The 27,705-nt window shown below is 39.8% G+C and overlaps 1 protein-coding gene and 1 long non-coding RNA gene across 3 annotated transcripts in view; one reads left to right on the forward strand and one right to left on the reverse strand.

Annotated features, from left to right (window-relative positions):
* Nucleotides 1–27,705, reverse strand: part of PDE11A (phosphodiesterase 11A) — a 443,979-nt gene that overhangs the window by 47,477 nt on the left and 368,797 nt on the right. For both annotated transcript variants that reach the window (XM_055289828.2, XM_063644786.1), the window contains exons 14-17: nt 26,360–26,450; nt 22,592–22,692; nt 5,868–5,945; nt 488–551 (exon numbers count right to left, since the gene is read on the reverse strand). In XM_055289828.2, coding sequence (XP_055145803.1) covers nt 488–551; nt 5,868–5,945; nt 22,592–22,692; nt 26,360–26,450 — 334 coding nt within the window. The remainder of the gene's footprint in view (nt 1–487; nt 552–5,867; nt 5,946–22,591; nt 22,693–26,359; nt 26,451–27,705) is intronic.
* Nucleotides 1–27,705, forward strand: part of LOC134737355 (uncharacterized) — a 53,182-nt gene that overhangs the window by 1,656 nt on the left and 23,821 nt on the right. The window contains exons 2-3 of the long non-coding RNA XR_010122185.1: nt 23,691–23,833; nt 26,333–26,467. This is a non-coding gene — a long non-coding RNA (uncharacterized lncRNA). The remainder of the gene's footprint in view (nt 1–23,690; nt 23,834–26,332; nt 26,468–27,705) is intronic.

Consider the following 27,705-nt stretch of genomic DNA (forward strand, 5'->3'; position numbering starts at 1 on the left):
GAAATCAGATAGCTGGTAAAGGCATGGTTTGTTTTTCTGCAAGTTAAATTGGATACTGCATATTTTGACCACAGAGCTTTCTGATATCTAAATAACATTTAAAAAGAAAAATATAATTTCCTTTTTGCCTCCTTTTATTTTCAGATATAAAAAAAACAAGACCTTGTACTAAGACGTAATTATCTTGCCAAAAATCCTATCTTTGAAACTCTTGCCTTAATGGTCAATGTATTATTCAGATTTAGCACATTAAAAATATCTTACAGAGTCAGAAATATTATTGCTTAGTGAAAGCACGATAAAAAAAAAAAGGGCTGTGCAATAAACTATGTCGTGCCTAAGCCTCCTGCTCTTTTTTACACCATGTTAATACTGATGCAAATTGACTAGGGTTTCAGTGCCTGGTAGCCAGGGCTCTGGGAATATTGTGTCTCTCTTATCCCCCCAGTCCCTCCTCTGCTGAGCCCTGCCATTAATCACCACTTGCCTGTCTCGAGATCTCCCACGGTTTGGTCACGGCTCCAAGGTCACAGGCTGTCATTAACATTGATCTGAAAAACAGAACCAAACAAAACAGCCTGAATAATCTTTTGTTGCATTCCTAAACAAACCTGTCCTAGATACATAAATAAATAAAATAAAATGGAAATGAGGCCAGCTCACATCTTCCTTTCCTCAACAAGGGGCAGCACTGTTTATAGTCCCTGTGTTCAGCATCTCCATCATGTGGCCACGCTGCTTAGGAAGACAAAGCTCTCACACATCCTCCGGTGGCCCTTTTGTTTTGTCTGCAGCAAATCAAGGAAAGCAAAGCACTACTTTCTCTACACCTGAGCTAGGCAAGCTCTGCTTAAAATAATTTATAATGGACAATGTTGTTGGGTTTTTTTAAACTATAAGCAAGAGAATCAGTATATAACACTATATACGTGGCTGATGAAACTACTTACCAACTTATCATTGATTGATGGGAACAAAAGAAAACCCACACCAAAGAGGCAAGGCACATGCCACATAAGGGGCTCCTTCATTTTCATCTGCTCTATAGAGCTAAGATTTATGGGCAAGAGCCATATCGTTTCACTCCAGTTTACTACCTGGCTCCAACCATGGTTTATAAGCATTATGAAGAAGAAACATACTCAGCTCCAGCTTTCATTAATTTGGGCACATAAGAAAGCACAGGAATGGTCTGAATCAGAGTTTTGAGGGGCAGGGTTAACCATAATTCACACTGAACCATGGAAACACAGGGAACGATTCAAATTGTAGATAGCTCTGGTGCTTAAATATAATTTAATGTAGTGGGAGGAGGAAAAATAAGGCACACTGTCCCAAATCTGCTTTCTTTGTGCTGAAAACCAGCAGAATGTGATGAAAAGTAACATAGGATTTGATCTGGGGAACCACATCTTGGCTAACTGCTTTTGGAAGAAAGGGGTATGCAACCAAAGGTCAGAGGGCTGTCCTGATGTCGGGTGTTAACATTTCATACCCTGCCAGATCTAATGCCTTGGAAACATGTCTGCTGCCCAGATGGCAGAGCATGCTTAGATAGCAGGGGGGTCCCCCCACAGGAAACCCCTCCAGGGAACAAGGCAGGGTCACAGATAACAATAGGTTATTCAAGGCACAACCAGGCGGCACCAGCATCAGCAGCCCTCTCAACTCGAGCAGCATTGATGAAACCTCTAATTCCAAACATCCCTGTGTTAAGAACTATGCAAAGGGAGACACATCAGTCTATTCATTTTTTACCTTCTGTATCAGGCATTTCTACACTGCTTACTGTGTGTCTGCTTCTGTACTAAGTGCTTTGCTAACCAACTGCTAACTAAACTACTAACTAAATGAATCATCATCACCACCCCAGAGGTAGTTGCTGTTATCCTTATTAAGTAAACAGAAGCACACAGAGATTAAGTCATTTTCCCTTCCCAAGGTGAGTAAAGGATTCAGGATTCTGTGCCTATCACAAAGCTACCAGATGCCCTCTTACTACACACGGATGCTGTCAGTACTGGAGGGGGACAAGACTGGCTAAAGCATTGGATTTCTCAGCATCTCTCCTGCACAGCAAATAATCCCTATGAGGTTGCCTATTTGTGTCATAATATAGATAATTACTTAGGTTCTGTCCGGTTGATAATTTGGAACTTATTCCTCAAATGCTTATCACCATTAATCAGTTGATCAACAAGTTTACTGAGTATCTGCTAGGCTCTCAGATGATAATTCTAATAGCTACCACTTATTGGGAAGCCTCCACAGGGTGATTGACTCACTCTCTATATGTGGTAGCGATACTATTATTATCTCTTCTTTACAGATGAAAAAAATAAGGCTCAGAAAGGTTAGGTAACTTGCACACGGTTGTACAGCTAGGAAGTGTCAAAGCTAGGATTGGAATCCTTTGTCTGACAGAAGAATCTCTACTTCAGTGAATACAGTGAAGAAAGAAGTCCGCGCAGAGAAGGGAGACAGGACAGGCTGAGAGGTAGGACAGGTAGAGTGGCTGCAATCTTTGTCCATCTGGCACTGGGGAGTCAACTAAGGCTGGGGACTCAGGAGGGACCTGGATAGACCTTTAGGGAGGAAACTTTAGGTGGTGGATGTGTGGATGGTTTGAAGAAGGAGAGGGTGGAAGGAAGGAGACTCATTAGAGATATAAATTGATAAGAGCCTAAAACAAGGAAGGGAGGGAGGAAAGGGAGGCACAGAGATGGAAGATTGCAAAGGAAGAACTGAAGAAAACAAATGAGCAGTTCTATCTTATTTTTTAGATTAAGGCTCTTCAAGAAGCGAAAGATCTTTTTGAGAGTAAGAGACCAGGGAGAGAGTTTTTACCAACTGTTTTAGACTGAGGTCCCTATAATTCCCGTTCAATTTACAGTGAGTTAACATACCTCTCCTCTATATGCCAAAATTATTTCAATAATAATCTTGTGACAATCATTATCTTCTTGATTTGTTCTGTAGTTGTAAAACAATTTAAAATGAACAAATTTTAATGTTAAAGATATATTCAAATTGAGTACAAAGATTTTGTGTAGACTAAAATCTGCACTTGCCATACAAAAATATGACACTTCGCAGTTTGCACTTATTTCACTGTTTTAAATTTTAAACATGAATAAGACCCAAGAATGATCACATAAAATGACAGAATGAAAGTATCTCATATGTCTTCATCTTTACCATCACTGTGGTATCATTGTTTATTCTGAATATAGTCTTTAAAAGCAGGAATATGAGGTCTGCAAGGTTGGAAACACAAATGACACCCAGAGAGTTTGAGAGGTTCTGAACAGTTAGGAACTTACTATTGAAAGTGTGTAGCTGCATCTACCTATGTCAGGAGCCAGCTGTATGCCTGGGCATTCTTAGAATTAACTTACATTACATGTGCAAAGAAAGGATAAATAATAAACGTGCTGATTTGAAGCTTTCATATCAATTATTTTTATCATAAGAGTAACCTCAGCAATTGTTTGGAATTTATACCAATAAAAGACATTTCTTAGGAGGTATATCTCACCATTGACTATTTAGAATTGCTGGCACATGGTGATAATAAAAAGCAGACTGACTTTTAGTTGGTTTTGTTACTATTTTAAAATTCTCTACAGAGGGTGCTCCCTTAGAGCACCACCCTTGATGCAAGGTGGTCAGAGTGTAACCATGAAATGGGGGAGGGGGGCAGATGAGGGGAGAGTGGAGAACCCAGAGCACTTCCATGTTATGTAACATGCTTCCAAATAAGATATTTCTTCCATATGGGGTTCCTTGTCAAAAAAGTTTGAAAATCTCTGTAGGAAAATATCTAGGTAGAGAAACTGAATGAGAAATTGCATTTCAGGAAAAGAGCTCAGAAGAGAGGCTAAGCCCAAGAAAAGAGCTGGGAGTCATTTGAGAAGAGATAGTGGTGACACTAGAAGGATGCTGAGGAAAAAGAGAAGAGAATAAAAAATACATCCTTGGGGGACAGTTCTGTTTAGTGGATGGTGGGGGGAAGAAGGGCTAGAAAAAGACTAAGAAGGAAAGAGTCAGAAACAAAGGAGAGAATCCAGAAGCATATATGGCTTTGTAGAATCCAAGGCTGGAGAGGGTTTTAAGAAAAGAGAGGCCGACAGAATTAGGGGCTATAAAGAGATCAGGAAGCTGAAGAGAACAAAGGTTGTAGCTTTTAATACTTGGAAGGTGACTGTGGTTCAACAGAAGCAGAAATCACATAATATAGACTTAATTCCTCAGTAAGGAATGGGTAAATACTCTGTGGTATATCTATATTTTGGAATACTGTGCAACGATAAAAGACGATGAGGTAAAAACATGTAAAGAATTCCAAAGCATGTAGTTGAGTGGAAAACCAGGTTCACACTGGTATGTAAATATACAATTTATGTTAAAATAGGCAATCAGAATACACAGTAAACAGTATTTTTCCTAAGGGTACATGTGTATGTAAATGCTTGAGAAATGGTCTGGAAAAACACAATACACTAATAACAAAATACAGCTGTGCAACCAGTATGGGAATTGGGGGTTGAGCTCAAAGGAGATCTGGGGGCTTATTAGCAATGTTTTGATTTGTTACAGAAAATATATATTCATATAATTACTCATGGAATTAAAAATTATACAAAAAGAAAGAAATTGCCTTGCAAGAAATTAGGAAGTGTGAAGTGTGGGAGTGAAGGGAAGGAGAAAACTATGATGGGGCCTGGAGAAAAGGCAGCCTGTAGGGATGACTTTCTGACTGGGGAGGCAGAAGTGTGTTTTTAGGTCTAGAAAGGTCATGATTAATAAAACAGATTTTGAAAATGGAAGCTGAAGAAGCATGATTGATAGAGCCAGGTTGGGGTGGGGCGTGGGGAGGTGGAAGGAATGGAATTAGGGCACCAATGGAGGGGCTGGTCTTGAAGATGAAAAATGAAGAAAAAGGTCTGTAAAGATAATACAGAGGAATATTAAAGTATAGAGGAAAAAAACTAGAGCTCTCTGGGGAGAGGGCTGCAGGAAGATGACATGAGGACAGCTACAGAGGGTAGGGCAGGCAGTGGCCTATGTTCAGAAGATGGTGCCAGAGATTTTATATAGCAGATATGGCAGGACTATGTCAAGGTTTCTGCTTGGGGTAATCCAGTAGTTGCCTGGTTGTGGAGCAGACCCGGTGTGCCTTAGCCCTGGCCTCACGAGCTCTCCCAGCAAAACTTAGCAATGTCAGAACAGGAATAAGACAGCAGAAGGTCTGGGGTGGTTAGGTGGAGAGAGTGGAAGGATGGGGTATGAGAGAAAGAGGAATGGTGCCCACTCTCTGGAGGGGCTGCAAGAGAGGCTAAAGTGTGCCCCATAAACAGTGGGTTGCTACTGTCCTTTCTAAACAACTTGGAAGACGTCCCAGGCAAAGCCTAGAACAGACTTCTTGTCTCCACCTCCAGTACTGTTCTGACTGGTTTTCTATCCGCAATGCCTATTGTCTCTAAAGAAAAGCAAAAGTTACTCCCCACTTCCTTTGTGCTATGTAACTCTGATTTCTAGGATGCAAAAATCCCTTCTCCACCCAACTTGCACCCCCACTTCCCCAGGAAACAGAAGAAATCATGGCTTGCCAAAACTGAACTAATTTGAACTTCATTTTCTAATTTTGATGGCAGATTTTTAGAGAAGAGACAAAAATAAATTATAAGATGAAAGGACATTCTCAATAATTTCTCTAGTTATTCAACTGATCTCTGAATGTTTTGAACGTAAGCTAAGATTTGTTACTTTAAAAATCATTTCTATGCTCTCAGTACTGTCAGAAAATTTATTTGGACTAAATGTCCAAATAATGAAGAAACACATAAACAAGAGCTTTTTCTTACCGAAATATATCACGATGGTTTTTGATGTTCCAATCGTATTCTCCTTTACTGACAAGTTCAAAGAATTCAGTTCTCCTCCTGCAGGAAAATCAAATGAAGAAAGAAAGAAAAAAAAACTGGAATGAGATTTCCCAGTCTGTGGGGTGACATAAATACATTATGGGAAAAACATAAGACCACCTGAACCAAGTAACTTAATATTTGAAATCATGAGGCTAAAGCACTATCAAAATAAATCACTTTCTAAAAAATGTTGAGGCTTCAAGGAAAAGCCACAATCATTTCTGAATGTATTTACAACAGAGGAGATTATAGAGCCATAAAACAGAAAACAATGTGGTGCGGCATTTAGGATTATGTGCTGTGAAGCCCTTGTGGCACTTACTGAAAGTCAGAGAAGGGAGGCAAGGACAAATAAAAAGTGGGGACAATTCTAGAATGTTCTTTTATCATCCAACAAAGAATTGAGCAGCATGACGATCCAAGATAAGATAAACTCCCTGGTAGTAAATTCAAGATAAATATATTTTTTTCCAGGTTAGAAAATAACTATTTCACCATTTCAGTGCTTAAATGCATAGGCTATGAAGTCTGAAAGTAACCGTGTTTAAACACTCGCTCAGCAACTCGCTTGCTGTACAACTTTGGAAAGTTAATTAAACCCGCTGAGTCTCAATTTCTTAATCTCTAACACGGGGGTTTTAGTTGCTAACTCATAGAGTTACTGTGAGGATTAAATGAATGACATGTAGTAAGCATGTAGCATAGTGTCTGAACATTTTAAGTGCTCGACACTGTAAACCAAAAATAAAATTCTAAGCCCCCAACCAAATAAATGGACTTCTCCTCTTGGCCAAGGGCATTCCTAAATTAACCTGAAATGCTAGTACAGGACATGATGGGAAGTGGGAGTTGGACATGCCTCATTATTCCTTCCTCCCTTTTGGAATTCAGGTACAGCTGACCAGCATTAACATTAAAACAGAGACCTTAAGACTGACAAAACAGACTCTTTGTAGCAGTAAGATACCAACATGACAGATAGCAGGCCCTAAAAGAAATCAAAGTATTTTATCCCAAAATATATTTATTTGACATATTTTGAAATGGCCTTGCAAAGCTGTCTCTTTTGGAGAAAATCTACATTCTGTAGAGAATCCGCTTCCCTTTCCAGGTCTTTTTCCTAATCCCAGGAGAGAATTAAGTAAGAGCTTGGCACCTTTTAAATCTGATAAGAAACATTTACAATTTATTCTCTCCGAAGGCCACTACCTGGAGGCTTCATCTGCATAACAAAAACATTGTTCTCCACAACCCCTTATCTTAACCCAGATACTCCATTCTATTGATTCCAGGTCTTTAGATAAACCCTTTCAACTAACTGCCAATCAGGAAATCTTTGAATCCACCTATGACCTGGAAGCCACTCCCCACTTCAAGATGTTCCGCCTTTCCTGACTGAACCAACGTACATCATACATGTATTGATTGATGTCTTATGTCTCCCTAAAACATATAAAACCAAGCTGTAGCCCAGCCGCCCTGGGCCTATGTTCTCAGGACTTTCTGAGTCTATGTCACGGGCATATCCTTAACCTTGGCAAAATAAACTTCTAAATTGATTAAGAGCTGTCACAGACACTTTTTGGTTTACAACTCACACATACACCCATGGAAATCCATCTGGAGATGTGTAGATATGGAAAAGACAAGCAAGGAATATTTAGTTAGATGATTTTCAGTTTTAGTGAGAAAAGGAAAAAAGGGGACATCACCACTTTGATTTAAGAATCACTTCCCAAGTTTTCATCCTCTTGACACTTGCTAATGAGAGAATATTTAAGAGATCCTAACATACCGTTTCCCAAAGCGCAACTCTCAAAATGCTAGACTTAAGAGGTGCTCCATGTGAAGGCATTCCTGGCCAAGTAGGTTTGAGAAATGCTGCCCTTAATATAACTCTTTTGGAGACACCATCTACATTAGCCTTTGAAGTCTCTGAGAAATATGGAGGTAGAAAAGCCTGTTTAACCTTATTTCATCACAAAATTCCACATAGTACTGATGTTTCAAAAACTACACTTTGGAAAATACCACCATGACATATAATTTACGGTAGAAATCAGACTAGGATCTCAGAAACTGAGTGCTGACCCTCTGTACTGGGGGACAAAGGACAAGAGGTTGAGAACAACTGGCTCCTCTGTGTCTGGCCTGGGGTGCTTATCACCAACTGACCAACTGTGTGGATTTCTTGCCAATGGGTCAGACTAACTACTAAAATTACTTGAAAGGAGACAGGTCAGGAAGACACATGTATAGCTCACTTCTGTATTAGAGACACAAAGACAGGTCCTGGATCTATCCTTTCAAGATGATGCAGGTCAAGGCCACACTACATATAGCATGCAAGAATCTCCAAGACAACCTTACAGCAACTGGCGAGATGGCATAGCCCAATTACACAGAAGGGCCCAGGAACTCCTTCTACTTTGGGTGGGCAGGTGTATACATTTCTTTTCTTCATATAACTTTCTTATCTTCTTCACTTGACCCATTCCCTTCTTCATGACCAATGGTCGTGCCTTTTTCATATTACTGAGATAGCCAAGTAAAACGGGCTCCCCAGAGAATCTCCAACCTGCCTGCGCATTGGGAGGATGGGTGAGGCCTCGGGAAGTTTGTGCTGTTTGCAGTAGGGAGGAGCCTGGCCCATTCTGTTCCTGTGTGGGAACCTGGGATTCAGTCTGTGAGATGGGGGCCTGTCAACAGGAACCTCTCTTGCTTTGCTGAGTCTTTTTCCTTTTTGCCCAATAAATTCCATAATCTCTTACCCTTCAAAGTGTCTGCTTGCCTAATCTTTCCTGGTCGTGTGACAAGAACCCAGTTTTTTCTACAACATTACCATCACTGACTGTGAAGTGAAATAGAAAGGGAAGTGGTGGAGTGGAAAGAGCCCAGGTTTGGACCCACACTGACCTGGCTTAATGCTGACTGTCACTTATTAGCTGTGTGATCTTAGGTGAGTAACTTCACATTGCTGAGCCTCAGTTTCCAGCTTTGTAGTGAGAAATTGAGATAAGGTGCACTAAACATTTGGCCCTGTTAGATACTCAATACCTGAAGCTATGGTTAATTTGTAAACAATATTAATACTATTACTGCCAAAAATAATACACAGTGGACTAACTGGACTAATGGAGATCTAACAGTTTGCTCAGTTTTCTCCTATCTCTACATAGAAATTCATATATTTTTCAAATTATTATGAAGTCCAACAAGTATTTATTGAACATCTACTCTGTAACGAGTCTTTATTAGGCTTTACGGTCACAAGATAATTGGGGGTTACTTTTAAATGTCTCTGAGTTTAGCCAGGGCTACCAACAAATAAATAGGTAATTCCCTCTTTAAATGTAATATTAATGAGAATAATAATACCGGGACTAGAGTGATGTGAGAGAGGCACTCACCTGGGGAACAAAACTGAAGTGGGTGCCAAAAAACTTAGTTATCAGGATAAATATTTTAATGCGATATTTAACAAAATAACAATAAATGTAAAACATCCATAATGAACACAACAACAAAATTCTCAATAAAGACAAGATCTGAACTTGTATTTGAACCACTCACCTCACTTGCTTCACCCTAGTTCCAGCCCTGATGAGGATGATATTCACTGGGTCTTTACTGTGTTCCTGGCAGACTTAATGGGGTCTGGCACTCACTACTCACATGACTGACCTTGAGTAGGTTACTTAACCTTGCTGGACTTCAGTTTCTTATTAGTAAAAGAGTTATAGTAATGGGATCTACCTTGTAGGGTTGATGGGAGGATCAAATGAAATGATTTATGTAAAACATTTAGCAGATTGCCTGGCAAAATTAGGTTATCAGTAAGGATTAGTTACTGTGATTAAGCTCAGAAGGGTGAGTACCCGGATCAAGGTTTCACAGATAGTGAGTGGCAGAGCTGGGATACAAACACAATAGGTTAAAATAACAGCTGCCCCAAGCAGCTAAGATACATCCAGGGTGTCCTTGGAGCACAGAGGAAGGCATTTCGCTTGGCTGGGAGGATCCTGGAGGATTGTGAAAGACTTTCTGAAAGCTTGTCAGCCATCCTCCTTGTCATCATATGCTCCTGGGTGGCCATTTCAATTCTATGAGTTATTCCAAGAAATCGCTAGAATGAAGCTTCATGAGGACAAAGGCTTGGCCCACTTTTGTTCACTTCTGCCCCTCAATACCTACAACAATGCCTGACATGTAGTAGAAGCTCAATAAATATTTGTTGAATTGATGAATGAATGAGAATGATTATCTTTGAAAGCTAATCATTAAACAAACAAACTCTTTAAACACTGGTTTCACCTAGATCCTAATTTTTCTAGGGGCTTCACAGTTGCCATTTGGAGAGATTGAGGTAAGTAAACAACACAAAATCTATTCAAGAAAAGCCCTGTCAGATTCTTGCAGAGTAGATTCTAACTTGAACCAAATGGGCAACATAACAAGTTGTAGGAGGTAAGAACACAATTTCCATCCAATATCTGACTCACCTTCCATTAACTATTGTTATATCTGCCCATAGTATGTTCACTACAGGGAACATAACATCTTTGATGCAGAGTGAAAGCATGTTCCCTAACTCATCGCAGAAAACAAATTCCTTTTTTTTTTTTTTTTTTTTTTGAGACAGAGTTTCGCTCTTGTTGCACAGGCTGGAGTGCAATGTCGTGATCTTGGCTCACTGGTTCTGAGGCGCGATCTGCCTCCTGGGTTCTCCTGGGTTCAAGCGATTCTCTGCCTCAGCCTCCGGAGTAGCTGGGATTACAGGCATGCACCACCAGGCCTGGCTAATTTTGTATTTTTAGTAGAGATGGGGTTTCTCCATGTTGGTCAGGCCGGTCTCGAACTCCCAACCTCAGGTCATCTGCCCGCCTCGGCCTCCCACAGTGCTGGGATTACAGGCGTGAGCCATCGTGCCCAGCCCAAATTCCTTTCTTTAAAAAATGCAAATCTATGATATGACAATCAAACAGCATCATAAGAATAAATTCCCCAATGATAGAAATTTTAACAGCTAGAGCTGCTGGTGTGAAAGTCTTAAATCAACAGAATCAAAATCAGTCACAGACTTCACATCACAGTAGCAACGCTAGGACAAAAGGGAACATCCACTATTCCTAGGGAACAGTGAGAGGAGCCTTTTCATCAGGTATATCAAAACGTAGCATACTAATTTGATTCTTCCTTCACAGACAAAAGGATGGCTACTTCGTGATAGGTTCTATTTACTCTGATGTCCCAAGGTTTGATTGTGTTCTTAGGAGACATTAGGAATCTTTCTGGATAATAGGAATCATGAGGAACTGATCAACTTGTATAATTTTGTCAAGAAAAACATGAGAGGCCAGGCATAGTGGCTCATGCCTGTAATTCCAGCGCTTTGGGAGGCCAAGGGAGGAGGATTGCTCAATCCCAGTAGTTTGAGACCAGCCTTAGCAACAAAGTGGGATTCCGTCTCTAGAAAAAAATACAAAAATTAGCCACGTGTGGTGGCACGCGCCTGTAGTCCCAGCTACTAGGGAGGCTGAGGTGGGAGGATAGATTGAGCCTGGGAAGTCAAGGCTGCAGTGAGCTGTGATCATGCCACTGCACTCCAGCCTGGGTGACAGAGTGAGATGCCGTTTCAAAAAAGAAAAGAAAAGAAAAGAAAAGTGTAGTCACTGGTGGAACCATGTATAACACATCTGGTAATGTATTTGGTCACATATTAAATAGCCAAAGAGATATTTTAAAGTTTAAACCAAAGTACACGTAAATTTTTTTTTTTTTTTCAGAGACGGAGTTTCGCTCTTGTTGCCCAGGCTGGAATTCAATGGTGCGATCTTGGCTCACTGCAACCTCCGCCTCCCGGGTTCAAGCGATTCTCCTGCCTCAGCCTCCTGAGTAGTTGGGATTGCAGGTGCCTGCCACCATGCTCAGCTAATTTTTTTTATTTTTAGTAGAGATGGTGTTTTGCTATGTTGGCCAGGCTGGTCTTGAACTCCTGACCTCAGGTGATCCACCCACCTCGGCCTCCCAGAGTGCTGGGATTACAGGCATGAGCCATTGTGCCTGGCCACATTTAACTTTTTTTAAAGTTCCTGAAAAAAATCCTTCTTGAAAGATCAGGAGATAGAGTTAATCATTTTCACAAGGCTACAAAAAGGATTTTGAAGTGATGATATGGCAAGATCATGTAATAAATTTATTGTGCATACTTAATAAATTTAAAAGGTATAAAAATTACACAATGGACACACATAGTTTCCATCTACCTTCCTGCCTAAAAAATAAAGCTCTGCCAGTCCTGTTGAGGCCCTGTGCACCTCCCACTGTTGCTTCTGTCTTCCTCCCACTCACCATACAATGACCATTTTCTAAATTTTGTATAAAGCATCATCACATATATCTTTATAATTTTACTAGGCAAATTATATATAATATTGCTCTACGTGTTTTAAAAGTTTATACAAATAATGTCATCATAGTGTATGTATTCTCTGGCAACTCGCTTTTTCCATTCAATGCTTGCGAGAGTTACCTATGTTGTTATATATAATTCTAGGCCATTCCTTCACGCTGATGTATGCTATTTCCATCTATTATTTTTTTTTTTCTTTTTTTTTTTTTTTTTTTTTTTTTTTGAGATGGAGTCTTGCTCTGTCGCCCAGGCTGGAGTGCAGTGGCACGATCTCGGCTCACTGCAAGCTCCGCCTCCCGGGTTCACGCCATTCTCCTGCCTCAGCCTCCCGAGTAGCTGGGACTACAGGCGCCCGCCGCCACGCCCGGCTAATTTTTTGTATTTTTAGTAGAGATGGGGTTTCACCATGTTAGCCAGGATGGTCTCGATCTCCTGACCTCGTGATCCGCCTGCCTCGGCCTCCCAAAGTGCTGGGATTACAAGCGTGAGCCACCGCGCCCGGCCTATTTCCATCTATTATTATACCACTGTTTATTTACCCATTTCCTGGATGATGAAAATTTATATTATTTCCAATATTTCTTGCTATTACATACAATGCAGCTATGAACCACCTTGTACATGTTTCTTTGTGAATTTGTGTGAGTTCTCTCTCTCTCTATGTATATGAATATGTACATGTATATGTAAAATTGCTGGGTCATAGAATGGCTTCTTTTCTATGTTTGAGTTTTCATTATAGTTATAGACTAGTACGGCTGTATGGAACTTTTGAGAAAAATCTCCTATTAATTCTCTCATTTTATAGGTGAGGAAACTCAAGGTGAAGGAAGGTGAAATGACTTGTCCAGGGCCCCAGGGCAGTTACAGAAAGATCTAGGTAGATTATAAGTCCCCAGCCTCCCGGTTCTGCCCTCTGAGATCATCTTTGTAAATTACATGTAGCATACACCTTTGGGCCAGATAGCTTTTCATGTTGTAAGTGTATGGACAGTGGGGCCAGCAGCCCTCATGTGATGTAACAGCATCACAGGCTGCTGTACCAAGGCAATACCAAGTATCAAGGCAGACACAGACAGGGTTCTTTCCATCATCAATAAGGAGGTGCTCCAAAGAAGAGCTGCAGATAGCCTGGGCCAGGTTGGTGGTTCACAGCTCTATGTGATGTATTTCTGACCTTCTCCCTAGTAATAATCATTACAAAGTGACAATGTGAAATTCACTATGCTTTTGGGAACAAGTTTGCCCATACAGCTGTTCTGTTAGCATCTAAATGTACATGTGTATACAGATTAAACAGAGTAAACAGCATGAACATATGTGAAACTGTTAGAAACGGGCATTTTTAGAAGCATGAGGCTGCTAAAAAGAATATTTGAAAATCCACAAAAAGATACAATACCCGCTGGATGCAGACTTCTTTGTCATGAGGAACTGTATCATTAACTTCTCACACAGATCATGGAGAACCTTGGTTTTCAAGGACAATGGCAAGTACCTCAGCTAGTGAAAAGCAACTTACTGGAAAATCTCATTTATAATCAGATATGTTTTTATTAGGCTTTTATCCTGCTCTCCTGACATATGTTCCACCCAGAAAAATAGCAGTCTTTAAAAAAGCATCAGAACAGAACTGCTAAAATTACCTTCAAAAATAATTCTAAAGATTGGTTACCAGTCACCCATCACCACAATGAAAATCTTTCTGGTTTGTAATTTATCTACAAGGCATCTTTTATTTGTAAAATGAGAAATCACCATTTCTGTGTACATTTTAATCATGAATTTTTTTTGCAAATTTATGTATCTATACATGTACTTAGGTATATATATTCTTTATCTATCTATTCATCTAACTCCTTTGAATCTACTAAAAGTCCATAAACATTAGAAAGGTTTTACTGCTGAGGTGGCAAATCATCATTGTAACTCTCCTCAATTTCTTTCTTCCTTTTTTTTTTTTTTATTTGAGATGGAGTTTCACTCTTGTTGCCCAGGCTGGAGTGCAATGGCGTGATCTCGGCTCACGGCAACCTCTGCCTCCCGGGTTCAAGAGATTCTCCTGCCTCAGCCTCCCGAGTAGCTGGGATTACAGGCATGCACCACCACACCCAGCTAATTTTGTATTTTTAGTAGAGACAGGGTTTCTCCATGTTGGTCAGGTTAGTCTCGACCTCCCGACCTCAGGTGATCCGCCTGCCTTGTTCTCCCAAAGTGCTGGGATTACAGGCGTGAGCCACTGTGCCCGGCCTGTAACTCTCCTCAATTTTAACTCCAGAGTTGTCAGGCAGGGGTTGCAGGGCACACGGATGTGTGGATAGGGTGAGTGGGTGCTTTTGGTCTTCTTACAGCTTGCTCAACAGGCAAATCATACATCTGCAATTAATTGTTACATGCAGATTCTAGAGAGATTTCTGGACATTTTTTGCATACAAACATTGGAGAGGAATAGAAAATTAATATACAGATGTTAACTCCAGTTATTATGACTAAAGAAAAAACGTGTTCTATTTAATTTTGAAGTGAACTTTCTCCCTGCTTCAGACTAGCACTGATAATACAAGGGCCTGCCAAGAACCTAAGTGAAATGACCTGTTTGATGCTGTGCTGTTGTTGATGGCACAAATAAAACTCGCAAAATGCAGGAAGTAGAAAGATAAAAATTACTCTGTATGTTGAAAATGGCAGAAGATTAGAGACCACAAGGCCCTAGCTGTCAGTTCATTCAAGCCACAATCACCAGGCAAAGAAGCTGTGTAAGCCATGGCTAGACAGGGCACACTCCAGCTGCTCCCGCATTCACTTCCACACAGCCCTTTGCTGCTGGGTGTTGCTGCCTTCTCTCTTCCCGACTGGGCTCTAAGTCCCTGAAGGTAAGAACCATGTCCTATCTGCTTGTACATTCCCAGCAACTAGCACAGTGCCTGGCACAAAGATACCATTAAGAAGTGCTGGTTGGCTACATTTTTCAATTTTTAGTCAGTTTTGATATCATATGGATGGGGATATGGAATGAGTATATGGAAAAATGCTTTGAAATATGTCAAGAATTACCAAAATACTTCCTCCATCAACCTACTACAGGGGCTGCTGTCGTAATGTTATAATAATATATAATTTCAATGAGTTAAGTCATCAGGCTCTGTTAAAATATAATAATGTTTGGGATAGAGTAATGGCCTAAGTTCTATCAGTCATTAACACCTTATTACTAATCAGTTTACTTTCATCCTTTCCAATATGGGGTTGGCCGAGTGCAGGCAACTGTGGAAGTTGAGAACACTGAACATAGCTGGCTTTCAATAGACATTTGTTGAATGATGAATGAAATTCTGCCTAGCAGTAGAAACATTTGTTGAGTTCCCACTGTAATTTTTTGAATGAATTGTCTAGATATTAATCTAATTTTTTAAAGAATTGGTCAAACTGTCACATTGAACAATTTAAAATAGTTTAGTGCAGTTTTCTGTCATCATCAGATGCTTTCGAGAAATGCTATTTACTGCATCCCTTTGGAGAGACAAATACAAAGAAACCATCAGACTGGGCATTTTCCATAATTGCTGATGAGTGTAGATCACAAAGTGGCAAATTTTCAATTTCAAGATAAGTCTGATTAATTTAGGAAGCCAATATTAAAAGCATTGAGCACCCAAGTGGATTTATAATATCTGAATTATTGGAAAATTCTTTGCTTAAATCATGGTCTGAGGCATTGTGTCATGGAGAACGGATCACAGAAAACTTAGTGACTTTGGACAAATTACTCAACCTCTTTAAGCCCAGTTTTCCCTATTTATCAGATGGGGCTAACAATATCTACCTTGCACATTGATATGATAATTCAGTATCAAAAAGCTATTTTGAGAACTCATTATGTCAGGCAGTGTGTCAGCTTTTGTGGGTTCCAAGAGTGAGCTAAAGAGTAAGGTGTCTGCATTCATAGAGCTTCCATTTCAGTGCTGATACAGGAAGATACTGTAATGCCTAGAATGGTGCTGGGCATGGAGCAGACACCTAGAGGATGAGATAAAGTGTTATGTAATCACAACCTGTTGAGGATCAGTGCTAAACTGTTTATTGCTACCCAATAGCAACAACCCCTGTGACTGTATTAAAGCTAAAGAATTCTCAACCCCTGGTGCACCAACTTAGCTCAACTGCACACAAGAAGCCTCTAATTTTAGTCTTAGCCCCACCAGACTGGGTCCTGAGCACCACTGACTTGGAGCCTCCACATCCACCCTGCACTCCCAGTGGTGGGGCCTGGCATTAGTTGAATTGCTAACACTTAGCATGCTGACACAAAGTGTGTTTGGAACTAGCTTTAGACACTTACATCCTCAAATTTCTGCTGTTTCTAATGCCCATATGTTTCCTGGATTGGCCCCAGTTTCCCCTTGAGTACTCTTGGACTACTATATAACTGCAGAGTAACTAAGAACATTTTGGAGTCCAACCACTTGGTTCAAATTCCAGATATACTATTTAATATTGTGAGCAATTGACTGAATCACTCCAAACCTCAGTTTCCTCATGTGTACTGTGTGGTTAATGAGAAAAGAAAAAACAGCTCGGAGCAGTCTGAGCTCCTTGCAGGCCCAGAGAGTCATGAGTATGGGACTTCAGTCATGCTCCCCACTCCCCTAACCCAAGCTTGGGGGCCACTGTTGAAAGTCATTTTGTTTCTGACTAGCTGCCTCACCCACTATCTTCATGTTCCTAGAATTTGTGATACAAGAGACAATGTAACAAAGCCAATCAATAGCTTATGTTATGTTAATGTAAATTCTTAGTAAACAATGTAGAAATTACCTCTTCTTTCCTTTTGAAAATCCACTTGTAACTGCTGCTAATTGGACTGCATATTCAGGGCAACTTGAATCCACGCTCTGGGGTTGCAGTCCTCAATCTTGGCCCAAATAAACTCTCTACTTATATTAATTTTGCCACAGCTTCTTTCTTTTAGGTTGACATTAATAGTAGTACCTATTTTAATAGGACTGCTTTCACTGTTGAATGGCATAATATATACATATAAAGGTCCTAAGTAATCACTCAAAAAATATTAGTTGTTGTTTTTATTACTAATAGTGGAAGGTGCATAGGTCATCTTTGTTGATTTACATGCAGATAAATAGTACAGGGCATTTGTACCATCCCTTTGAAGTTATAACATTTGTAATTTTGGATCTCTCTGCCCACTCCAACAAGCATCATCTTTTATGGTGCATATTTTATTAAGTTTTCTGGCTGAGTGATTACTTTTTTTATAAGGTACTTTACATTGTCAAAGCTCTTTCATAAAATTAATCTCTTTTCACTGCCACAAGAATCCTAGGAGATTAGAATGGGTGATATGCCTATACCCCTGTTGCTGACAAGGAAACTGAGGCAAAGAGACATCCGACTCTCAAAGCTGGTGAAATTACTACTTAATTATCAAAGCCTTACTCACTGCAGGGACTCAGAAACAGGCACAGAAATCAATTTCAGAAAGTTGTTCAGCAGTAACTGGAAAACGTTTTCAGTGTGTTGGAAAATCAGAATGAATCATTAACCCCCAGGCTCAGGTTGTGAAACTTAGAAATTCACATTAAGGATTTTGTTTGTTTTTGTATTTTAATCTTGTGAATTCTGCTTTCATATGCCATTTGAATGACATAGAATCCCAAGGACACACAAGGTCTTTAGAAATTAAAGTCATAAGTTTTTGTGGATGTTTTGAAAGCCTTTCCTCATTTCCATGAATCTTATGTATTTTTTTCCTTTTAGAGCATGGCAAGAAATCTTGCCTCTAGGATAAGTCAGAAACCCGTCTCCAAAAGGCAGGGCTCTACCCTGCCCAGCCTGGCCCTTTCCTAGAGTGACTTTCTCCCTCTAAAGGAGGAAAGCAGTGAGCTTCCTCTTTGGTTTCTTCAACTGCATCATGACTTTTGAGTTTAGTAGTCAGGGCAGAAGAACCAACAATAATCCAGACTTCCAGAAACTAGTTGTACAGGGAGCCTCATATCCTCTTGGCCCACCCACCCCTCTCCTGTCGTTGCTGCTACACGCAGTGCCTCAGCGGTCCTGTGGATCACATACTTTCTACACACAGTGCCTCAGCGGTCCTGTGGATCACATACTTTCTGCCCTGGCACTGCTCTGACTTCATGTGTGGGAACAGGGATGAGACGGCTGCAGGAATGCCCATTTCATCAGGCACACACAACCTGGAAGTACATGAGAGTTAACATCCCACAGATCAACATTTGGTTGATGAGGATGGTGCATGGTGGACAATTTTGAAGTGCGATATATGAGACTTCTCAGATGGTCCCTGCAGGATCAAGACTGGCTGACCATGGTGGTGAACAACAAAGAAATGTGTCCTTCCTTTCACTGGCTTCCCTCCTTCCCCATTTCACTGTCCCAGCCCCTCTTATTCTTGGTGTCATTTCCAAAACTAAACTACCTGAATGCAAGCCTTTATCTCCAACTTTGCTTTGGGAGAGGACACAGGGGCCTCAAGCTGGTGTTTAAACTGATTACAGAACACCTGGAAAGGGTCAACATTATCACATAATATATCCCCAATTAAAATGACAATGATTTCTTGATTCTTCCATTTGAGAGGGAAGCATGGTGACTGAAGAAAAAGCCCTGAAAGAGGAGGTGTGGGTTCCACTTTTACCAATAATGAGTTATGCGACCTAAGCTACGCTATTTAACCATTTGGACCTCTGCGCCTGATCAGCAAAAAAGGAGATGAATTGGATTGCATCATTTCTAAGATCCTTCCGATTCCACAATTGCACATTTATTAAATAAAAACATCTGGGCGACAGTTTGTAGTAGTTGCTTTCCCCCTCATTATAACCCTAGGGAATGTTCTGGCTAAAAATATAGCAATATTTTGATGCAACTTTAGACAGGCAAGTGAATAATCCTCTGAAAGTCTAGATTAGAGAATGGGCAGCTATTCAGAACCTCAAAAAACAATAACGCTGATGAAAAGAGAACAAGCCAGCTTCTTTGGGAGTCAGCAAACATTAGCAGGGGCTGCAGCATTAAGATAAGAACAGAGTAATGAGAAAACGAGTTGCAACCAACTTCGTTGACTGCATGCCAGCGGTCACTCAGTGATTCGTCAAATCCCTAACGGGGCTTGATAAATGGACTCTGAGTGTTGATATTTTTTTTTTTTTCTCTCTTTAGAAGTTACTTGGAAATACGGCTTGGGAAAATGCTCCTACTTTGAGGAAAATAACACAAGATCCTGCAAGTGTCAGGGACAGGCAATAAAACATTAAAAGGATACAGGCTTTCCATAAATCCCAAATTAAGGAGCATTAATCCAGAAAATAGATGAAAGATCATGACATTTAAATCAACCAAAGGGCCACAAAACATGCAAAATAAATAGGTTATAAAGCAAATGAGGTTGTAGATGTCACCATTTCTAAGACATGACATAGGTACTGTTATCTCCATTTTATATTTGAAAGAAAGGCTCAGAGAAGTAAATAATTTATCTGACGACACACAGCTAATTAGTGGCAGAGCTGGGATTTTAATTTTTAAGTATATATTTTAAACTAATTAAAAATCATATTTATCAAAGTAATACATGAACATAGTTAAATAGTACTAAAAGAGATACAATGAAATATAGCAGTGTTTTCTATTTTGCTGTCTTTTGTCCTTGGCCTGTGTTTCCTAATGCTTTCATTTGATTTTTTTTTATTTTGGCTATCATGTTCTTAATTTTTGAAAGTGCTTTCTTTTTCATAGTTGCTCCTATTACTATTTTTAAAAAGCATCCTGTTCTTGTTTCATGGATGCAATATCTTAGCTCTCTGAGAATACTAACAACAGTTTTTAGTTTTGTTTTCTTCCTCTCCCTGTTTTCTCTGAATTTCTTTTTTTTTCTGTTTGGCCTCTGTCTTTCCTATTGGATGCTGAAAAAATATTCTGTGATTCTTGGTTTTCCACGTGTAATAGTAAGGCATTAAAAAGCTAAATGGGAGTTGTGTGTGTGGGGGGGAGAGGTATAATTGCTAGATAAAATAATTTGAGTTTCAGATAAAAAATAATTATTTTAAAAATATTTGATTGATACGTAATATTTATACATATTTATTGGGTACATATGACATTTTGTTACATACATAGAATGTGGTATGATCAAGTCAGAGTATTTAGGATATCTGTCACCTTGAATATTTATCATTTCTATTTGTTAGGAACATTTCAAGTCCTCTCTTGTAGCTATTCTGAAATATACAAAAAATAATTTTTAGTATAAATATGTCCCAAATGTTTCATGGGGCATCTAACTATTCTAAAAAAGTATTTATTGTTTATCTGAAATTTAAATATAACTGGACTTTCTGTACTTCTACTTGCTAAATCTGACAACCCTGGGTGTATGGCTTATAGACTCCCAGCTTCTAAGTGCTTGGCTATGGGCTACAGGTTTTCAATCCAGAGACTGGTTCCATTTAACTTAATCCCTTCTCCTGAGCACTGTATCTCATTCCCACCCTGTACTTCTCCTCAGTTCAGAGCTCTTCATTTTATTTCTCCAGAGGATAAATTTGTGGCCTTCCAAAGGTAGAATAAGGGGAGTGACCTGGCTGTGTTAGTAGAAGACTTCCTGGGTGCTAAGCGTTCTATATACTGACTTTCTAGCAATCTATTTGGGTTTTTAGTGTCTTAAGCTTTGAACATCCCTTACAATTGAACCTAATTCTAACTGATGCAATGCCACAGTGCTTTTCAAAGGGAGTCATTTCAAAGCGAATGGCACAAGTCTTCCTAGAAAAAGTGATAGAAGAAACAGATCTTAAAGGATGGTCAGTCAGGAAGATGGCGAGTGGAGGAACAGGATTCGATGTGGGAATGGTGATACAATCAGGGCACAGGGAGCATTACACAGGGTGTTCCAAAGGGTAATGCATAGACTAGTCTGGTTGACATAGACCAATCATGTAGGTGAGATGTGGAAGGTAAGAATGAAAAAAGGTTGGGGGCAGATTATAGAGGGCCTTGAAAGTCAAACCAAGTTTAGAACTTCCTTTGAAAGCAATGAGGACACTGAAGGTTTTTGAGATGGAAGCTGGAGATACAGGTCTACAGTGTGAGGGAGTTTGGAGTGAAGAATTTCAGAGTCTTCTACACACAGGTCATAACATAAATAGAGGTAACATAGAAATGAGGCCAGGGGAGTGATCTGAGTAGAGAAAGAAGAACATGTTTCAAGAGCTTATACACAGGATCAAGAAAAAAAAAAGAAACCTGCCAAGGATCTAGAAAAGAAGAGAGAAAGGCAGCTGGAGACTGGGGAAGCAAGGAGAGTAAAAATTAGTAATAACTCATTAAACCTTCAGATATCTCAAAGAAGAAGGAAACTATCAGAAATGAGTACAGGCCATCGAATTTGAGGAGAGAAATGGCTCTGGTGACCTCTGAGTGTACAATTTTGATAGAGTGCAGAGATGGACTCTGCTCTTTATGGTGTAAATGGGTGTTAGGAAAATAGAGGTACTAAATGTGCTCTGTTTATTTAAAAAGATAGACAGTAAAAGAAAGGTAAATAAAAAAACAATTAAAGATCTCCATGGGGTCAAATGAAAAATTTTTTTAAGGGAGTGACATGGTTTGGTCTTTAAGATAGGAGAAAATTGTGCAAATGAGTGGTGGAAGAAATTTCCAGGCTGCTAAGAAAGGTGGCGCCTGATAAAGCAGGACCCACTGGAAATGGGAGGGTGCAATTTCCAGCTTAGAGAAAGGCCTGAGCTTTGGTGAAAAGGAGAGAAAGCTCTTCTAAGAAAGAGATAGAAAAGAATCAAGGAATGAACTGTTGGATTGCTAGTTAATTTTCCATCACTGAATATTTCTCATCTTCATTATCAATGCCATTATACAGCTGACCAGAAGTTAACAGTCTTAAATAGCAATATTAGCTAGTTTCTATGATAAAAATGGCCATCACTTAGTTTCAGAGTTGTGTGTCAAACAAACTCATGAAACAGAAGAAAAATAGAAATCTTGTGACTGTAGCCTTGACTCTCTTGGCTTATACACACCACTTTAATGGACTTCATTTATATGAGAGAGAAACAACAACAAAAAAAGTTTAGCTCATTTACACATTGATATCAATGCTAGAATAACAGGTAACCTCCAGTGTAGACCTGCAGATTAATTACAGGATGGAACTTTAGACATTCATTTGTCAAACAGATCAAATGCCAATACCTACTCGAAGTACAGCGTGAGGTCTGTTGCCAATATTGACTGCTTCAAAAGCTGCATAAGGTCACTATATTCCTTGGAGGACAGGTTAGCAAAGATATTGTGACCCTGTAATGAGAAAGTAAAAAGTCACAAAGGACATTAAATCTGTGGTTGTTGATTACATGTTTTTCCTCTATTAAAAAAAAGTCTGGGAACATTAAAAAAATCACTTTTTAAAAAGCATAGTGAAATTCTGTATAAATATAAACAGATTCCCTGGCAAACCTAGCAAAGCCAGAATGCACAGTCATTTTTGACAAAGTCTAACAAGGGACACTTTGTTACATGCTTAGTCTCAAAGGGAAAATCTGAAATTGTTGGAACTTATCTTACTATGAATATATTGTGCCCACAATTCCATCTGACTACCCATTTCCTATGGAATTACTTAGAGGAGAAGTTTGTGAAACATTTGGGAACATTTCTCCCCCTAAAATAAATGCTATTTTCACTACCAGTAAAGGTTTAAGCTGGCATTTTGGAAACACTTGCTATGGCAACAAATGACTTTAAGAAGAATAAAAAGCCATTAGAACAGTGGTTCTCAACTGGGGGCCATTTCGACAATGGGGATCTTTAGCAAGGTCTAGTGACATTTTTGATTGTCACAAATGGCTGAGGTGCTACTGGCATCTAGCAGTAGAGGCCGGGGATGCTGCTATACATCCCATGATGCACAGGAGACCCCCAGAACAAAGATTTACTGGCCCAACATGTCACTGCTGCTGAAGCGGAGGAAACCTGCCTCCCACCATGAAGGTGCACTTTGATGAAGTGTGTGGCAGGCTAAACCCAGTATGGTGAATATGAATAATTACTGAAGAGCTAGGATGCATAAGACATTGTTCTTGGCACAGTGGGACTCTAAAATGACGTTTACCTAAGTAAAGTTGGGATGACATCTTTATCTTCATACCTTTGACAGGTACCCTTGTTTTCATCAAAATTTGTGTTAGCTACACTTAGGCTAAAATATTTGTCTTTAGTAAAGTGAAAAACCCTTCTGCAAAGTGACCAACAATTCACTTAGTTTGTTTTTAAAGTCAGGACTTTTCATTTTTTAGGTTTTCTTAGTGTGAAATATGAACTCATGAGCATATGGCCTGGGAACTGGACCAGTTTTAAATCTCGTGTTGAGAGCCGGAAGATGCTGGAGAAGGAAAGTGGTGGAATGACTGCCTGAGAATGAACCATTCTCCAATGAGAGGTAAATTAATTATTTCAGGGAACTAGGATATCGATTAGTAAATTATCTCTTACCAGGCACCAGATGATAATCTGTTTCCCCAAGTTAATTTATTTCATTGGGTGAACCCGCCACTCCTTAAAGACTAGAGTATATTGGTTTTACCTGGGACCAGGTCCAATATTAATAATAATTTTCAAATGAGCTCTTCAGACCCTTAATTCAGCTGTTAAGAAGAAGACAAATAACAAAAGGAATGCTGCACCATAATTCTGCCCAGGTTTTTTTGCCTGTGCATTACCCAATGATCAATCACAGGCAGGTGTTCTTGGGCCGGGGAAAAAGTGGTAGGAAGCTATGGAAAAGCAGTCACCTGAGTCTAGCGACGCACCCACAATCTCCCAAAGACACACAGCCTTTAAGAGCAAGTTACAGTAAAAGTTAACATTGAGATATGAAGAAATCTGGTCTGAATTTGAGGGTGTGGATTATTTTATGAGGATGTGTGTTTTATTACAGTCATGCGTCACGTAACAGGAGGGTACATTCCAAGAAATACATTGTTAGGTGATCTCCTCATTGTGTGAACATCATAGAGAGCACTTACACAAAACTAGATGATACAGCCTACTACATACCTAGGCTGTATGGGATAGCCTATTGCTCCTAGGCTATACACCCACACATCATGTTACTGTCTGTAATACTGTGGGCAACTGTAACACAATGGTTGGTATTTGTATATCTAAACCTATTTAAACATAGAAAAGTTACAGTAAAAATATGGTATTATAATCTTATGGGACCACTGTCGTACCAATGTGGTCTCTTGTTGACCAAAACATGTTGCATGTGACTGTACTTTGAAGGATATATAATCACTAATGCCATTTACAGCTAAGAGTGACAGTGCTAGCCAGAAAAAGTTAATTTGCAATCAGTGTATTGTTTATATGCAAATTAGTCTTCTACAGTCCCTGAAGTAGATTTGAGTCTCCCTGAAACACTGCTCTTTGTTTAGGGAGGCTGTGAGTGTGGTGTTAATGGAAAGACATGCAGATGTGGAGGAAGAAAGGTCTGGGCAAACGTCCTCAAGCTATCTAACTTCTCTGCACCAGAGCTCATTTGGAAAGTGGAACAATAATAGCACCTGCATTTCTGCCTTTCTGATGGGCAGGACCACAGGGGACTGGAGGCAGTGCTGGGACAGTGCATGGTTCCGTCATTGATAGTCTCTGTTCTTCATAGGGAACCTCAGAGTGAAGGACGGCCAATGTGTTTTGTTTGCATGAACACAAATTCTGAGTGAGTGGGGTTTGTTTCCCTGAGGAAACCTGACATTCTGTTTATAATACTTGTTATTACAAAGGTGGTGGTTTGTCAGAGGTGTATCCTCATCACCTTTATCAGCACAGAAAAGCTAGTTTGAACCAAAGTTCTTCCATAGTTCTCAGCTAAGACACTGTTTTTGGAGGACAACTCCACAGCTACAGAGGCCAGGATGCCAGTTACTGAGAGCCTAACTCTTGGTGTTTCATTTCCAACTAAAAATACATCATTCCCAACTAAAAATACATCATTCCCAGCAGGTTTTCCCTTTTGCAGTCTGCATTCAGGTTCTGGAGTGCCGACTCTCCTTTATGGGGTCGAAGGCCTCCATGATATTGCAAAAGACATGCTTTCTCAAGATAGGCTGGAGGTAAAAAACCTCCATATTTAATGATGCTATTCCAGCGAAGCAGGGCCTTAATGATGATAATAATAATAATTAATGGCACAGCTAGAGAACTGACAAATAATGGGGAACAGATGATCCCTTCCTGGCCTCAAAAAAAAAAAAAAAAAGTGTGTATGCTTGCAGAAAATTAAACAGATCCTTTCCTGGCAATTTAAAACTCAGATGCTGCAGCCAGAGTCAGTTAGTGGTTTCTGTTTTTCTCTGTGGAGAGCTCAAAGTATAAAATTCCAACTACTTCTAACTCCTGCATTGCCACATGAAGCAAAATCAGGCATATGGCATTAGCCCTGGGTCTTAAGTTTAGCTGCAGTTCTCACTTCTTAACTGGTCCCACCAACAATTTTAAGTTCTTTTAAGTTGTATAGTTTCTCAATTGTGCTAATAAGGTGTAACTTTCTCAACCTGTTTTTGCTTCTACCATCTTTTAAAATGACTGAGAGTTTCACCAAATGGGAATGTTGGGATGCTCACTATTTGGATCAAGTTGTTCCCTTAGTGCTCTGTATCCTTTGAGGAAGGTCAGGTCATGCTATGGTGACAAGCAGTCTATATCTGTTACCCTGCTAAGTGAATCTGAAAAGCCTCCTAACCAGTAATGAAATCCAAGTGAATCAGCTCAGGAAGACTCTGCAAGGTCCTGCTCAGGCACCTAGAGGAACAGAAAAAGCCACTAAGGCCCATTAAGTTGACTTAGTAATGGTTTTCCCACTTCTTTGTGTCTACCCGTGGCACCACAAAGAAAGAGAGGGAGGAAACAAAGAATTGTTTTGGTTTCCGTCAAGGGGAGAAGCAGAACATCAGGCCTGTACCTCACTTTGAAGGATCATCACGGCGTGGTTGAAATGGTGATGCTCCAAGGTAGCAGAGGTTCCATAGAGTTGGGCCAGGGCAGAGCCGCTCCTGAAAGAGGACAGAGGGTGAGTGAGCAGGGCCTATCGACGGTTCCCCCACACCAGCTTTTTGGATCAAACTGCTTTTCTTGCTTTTGGCAAAGGACCATGAGCAGACACATTCTCAGGTAACTGCTTTTGTAGTCCATTCATCTATGAAATAAATTGTTCAGGAACTTTCTATATATAAGAAAGTTCCTAATACATAGAACTTTCTATGTATTAGGCTAGATGCTGCAAATGATATTTGATGAATTCCACGCAGTCTCTGCCCCTAAGAAATTTACAGACTAGTAAGAAAGATGAGATGAGATAACAAGGAAAAATAATGCACATAAAAACAATGCAAATACTAATCACTGTAGAAATGTGCTCCAGGTCCAATTGAAGTGCTATGGATGTTCTGAGGAAAAAAAGACATAATTTCTGGCTCTGGGGATCAGGGAAGGCTTCACTAACAAACCTTCTGTGCCTTCTGAGTGTTCAGAACAACTGTCTTATACAAAACGTATTTGAACTTCCATAGGAGAAGGCCTTGTGAATATTCTGCAGAGTGCATTTTATCTACTCTACATGAAAGGCTGACAGCCTTCTACTATGGCCTCCCAGTCCATAGTCACACTATGATATCTCAGTGTGGAACTCTGAAAAGTTCTCTGGATTTGGAGGGAAATCTCAGCTCTTCCTCCAAGTGGTAGCTTCGGATGGTTACTTGGCCTTTTTAAGACTCAGTTTCTTTGTCTCTAAGATTATATTATCTACCTAACCTGTTATTTATGAGAACAATAAAATATTTGAAAATGCCTATTACAGTTCCCAGCATGTAGTAGATTGTAGTCTATATTAATTATTAATCGATAATTAAAACATATGTGACTATTTCCATTTTAAATTAATAAAATACTCATTGATACTTAAAGGGATTACTTTGAGTTATCTGTAAATTTCATTTATGTAGAACAACCCATTCCTTAACAATGTCAGTTCTGCAAAGTGTTCATTACTTGGGAGTCTGAGGCAGGAGAATCACTTGAAACTGGGAAGCATAGGTTGCAGTGAGCTGAGATCATGCCATTGCACTCCAGCCTGGTGGACAGAGCGAGACTCCGTCTCAAAAAAAAAAAAGTTCAAAAACGTTCACTTCCAACTCTGTTTAAGAAATGGGAGTTAGAGTATCTTAAGAATCAAGAGACATCCCAGAGAAGCCCACAGCGTAAAAGGCAGCCATGGGACTCAGGATAAGGGTCCATCTAGATCATTTTGTT

The sequence above is a fragment of the Symphalangus syndactylus genome, chromosome 8 (genome assembly GCF_028878055.3).
Source record: "Symphalangus syndactylus isolate Jambi chromosome 8, NHGRI_mSymSyn1-v2.1_pri, whole genome shotgun sequence".
NCBI classification, from domain to species: Eukaryota; Metazoa; Chordata; class Mammalia; order Primates; family Hylobatidae; genus Symphalangus; species Symphalangus syndactylus.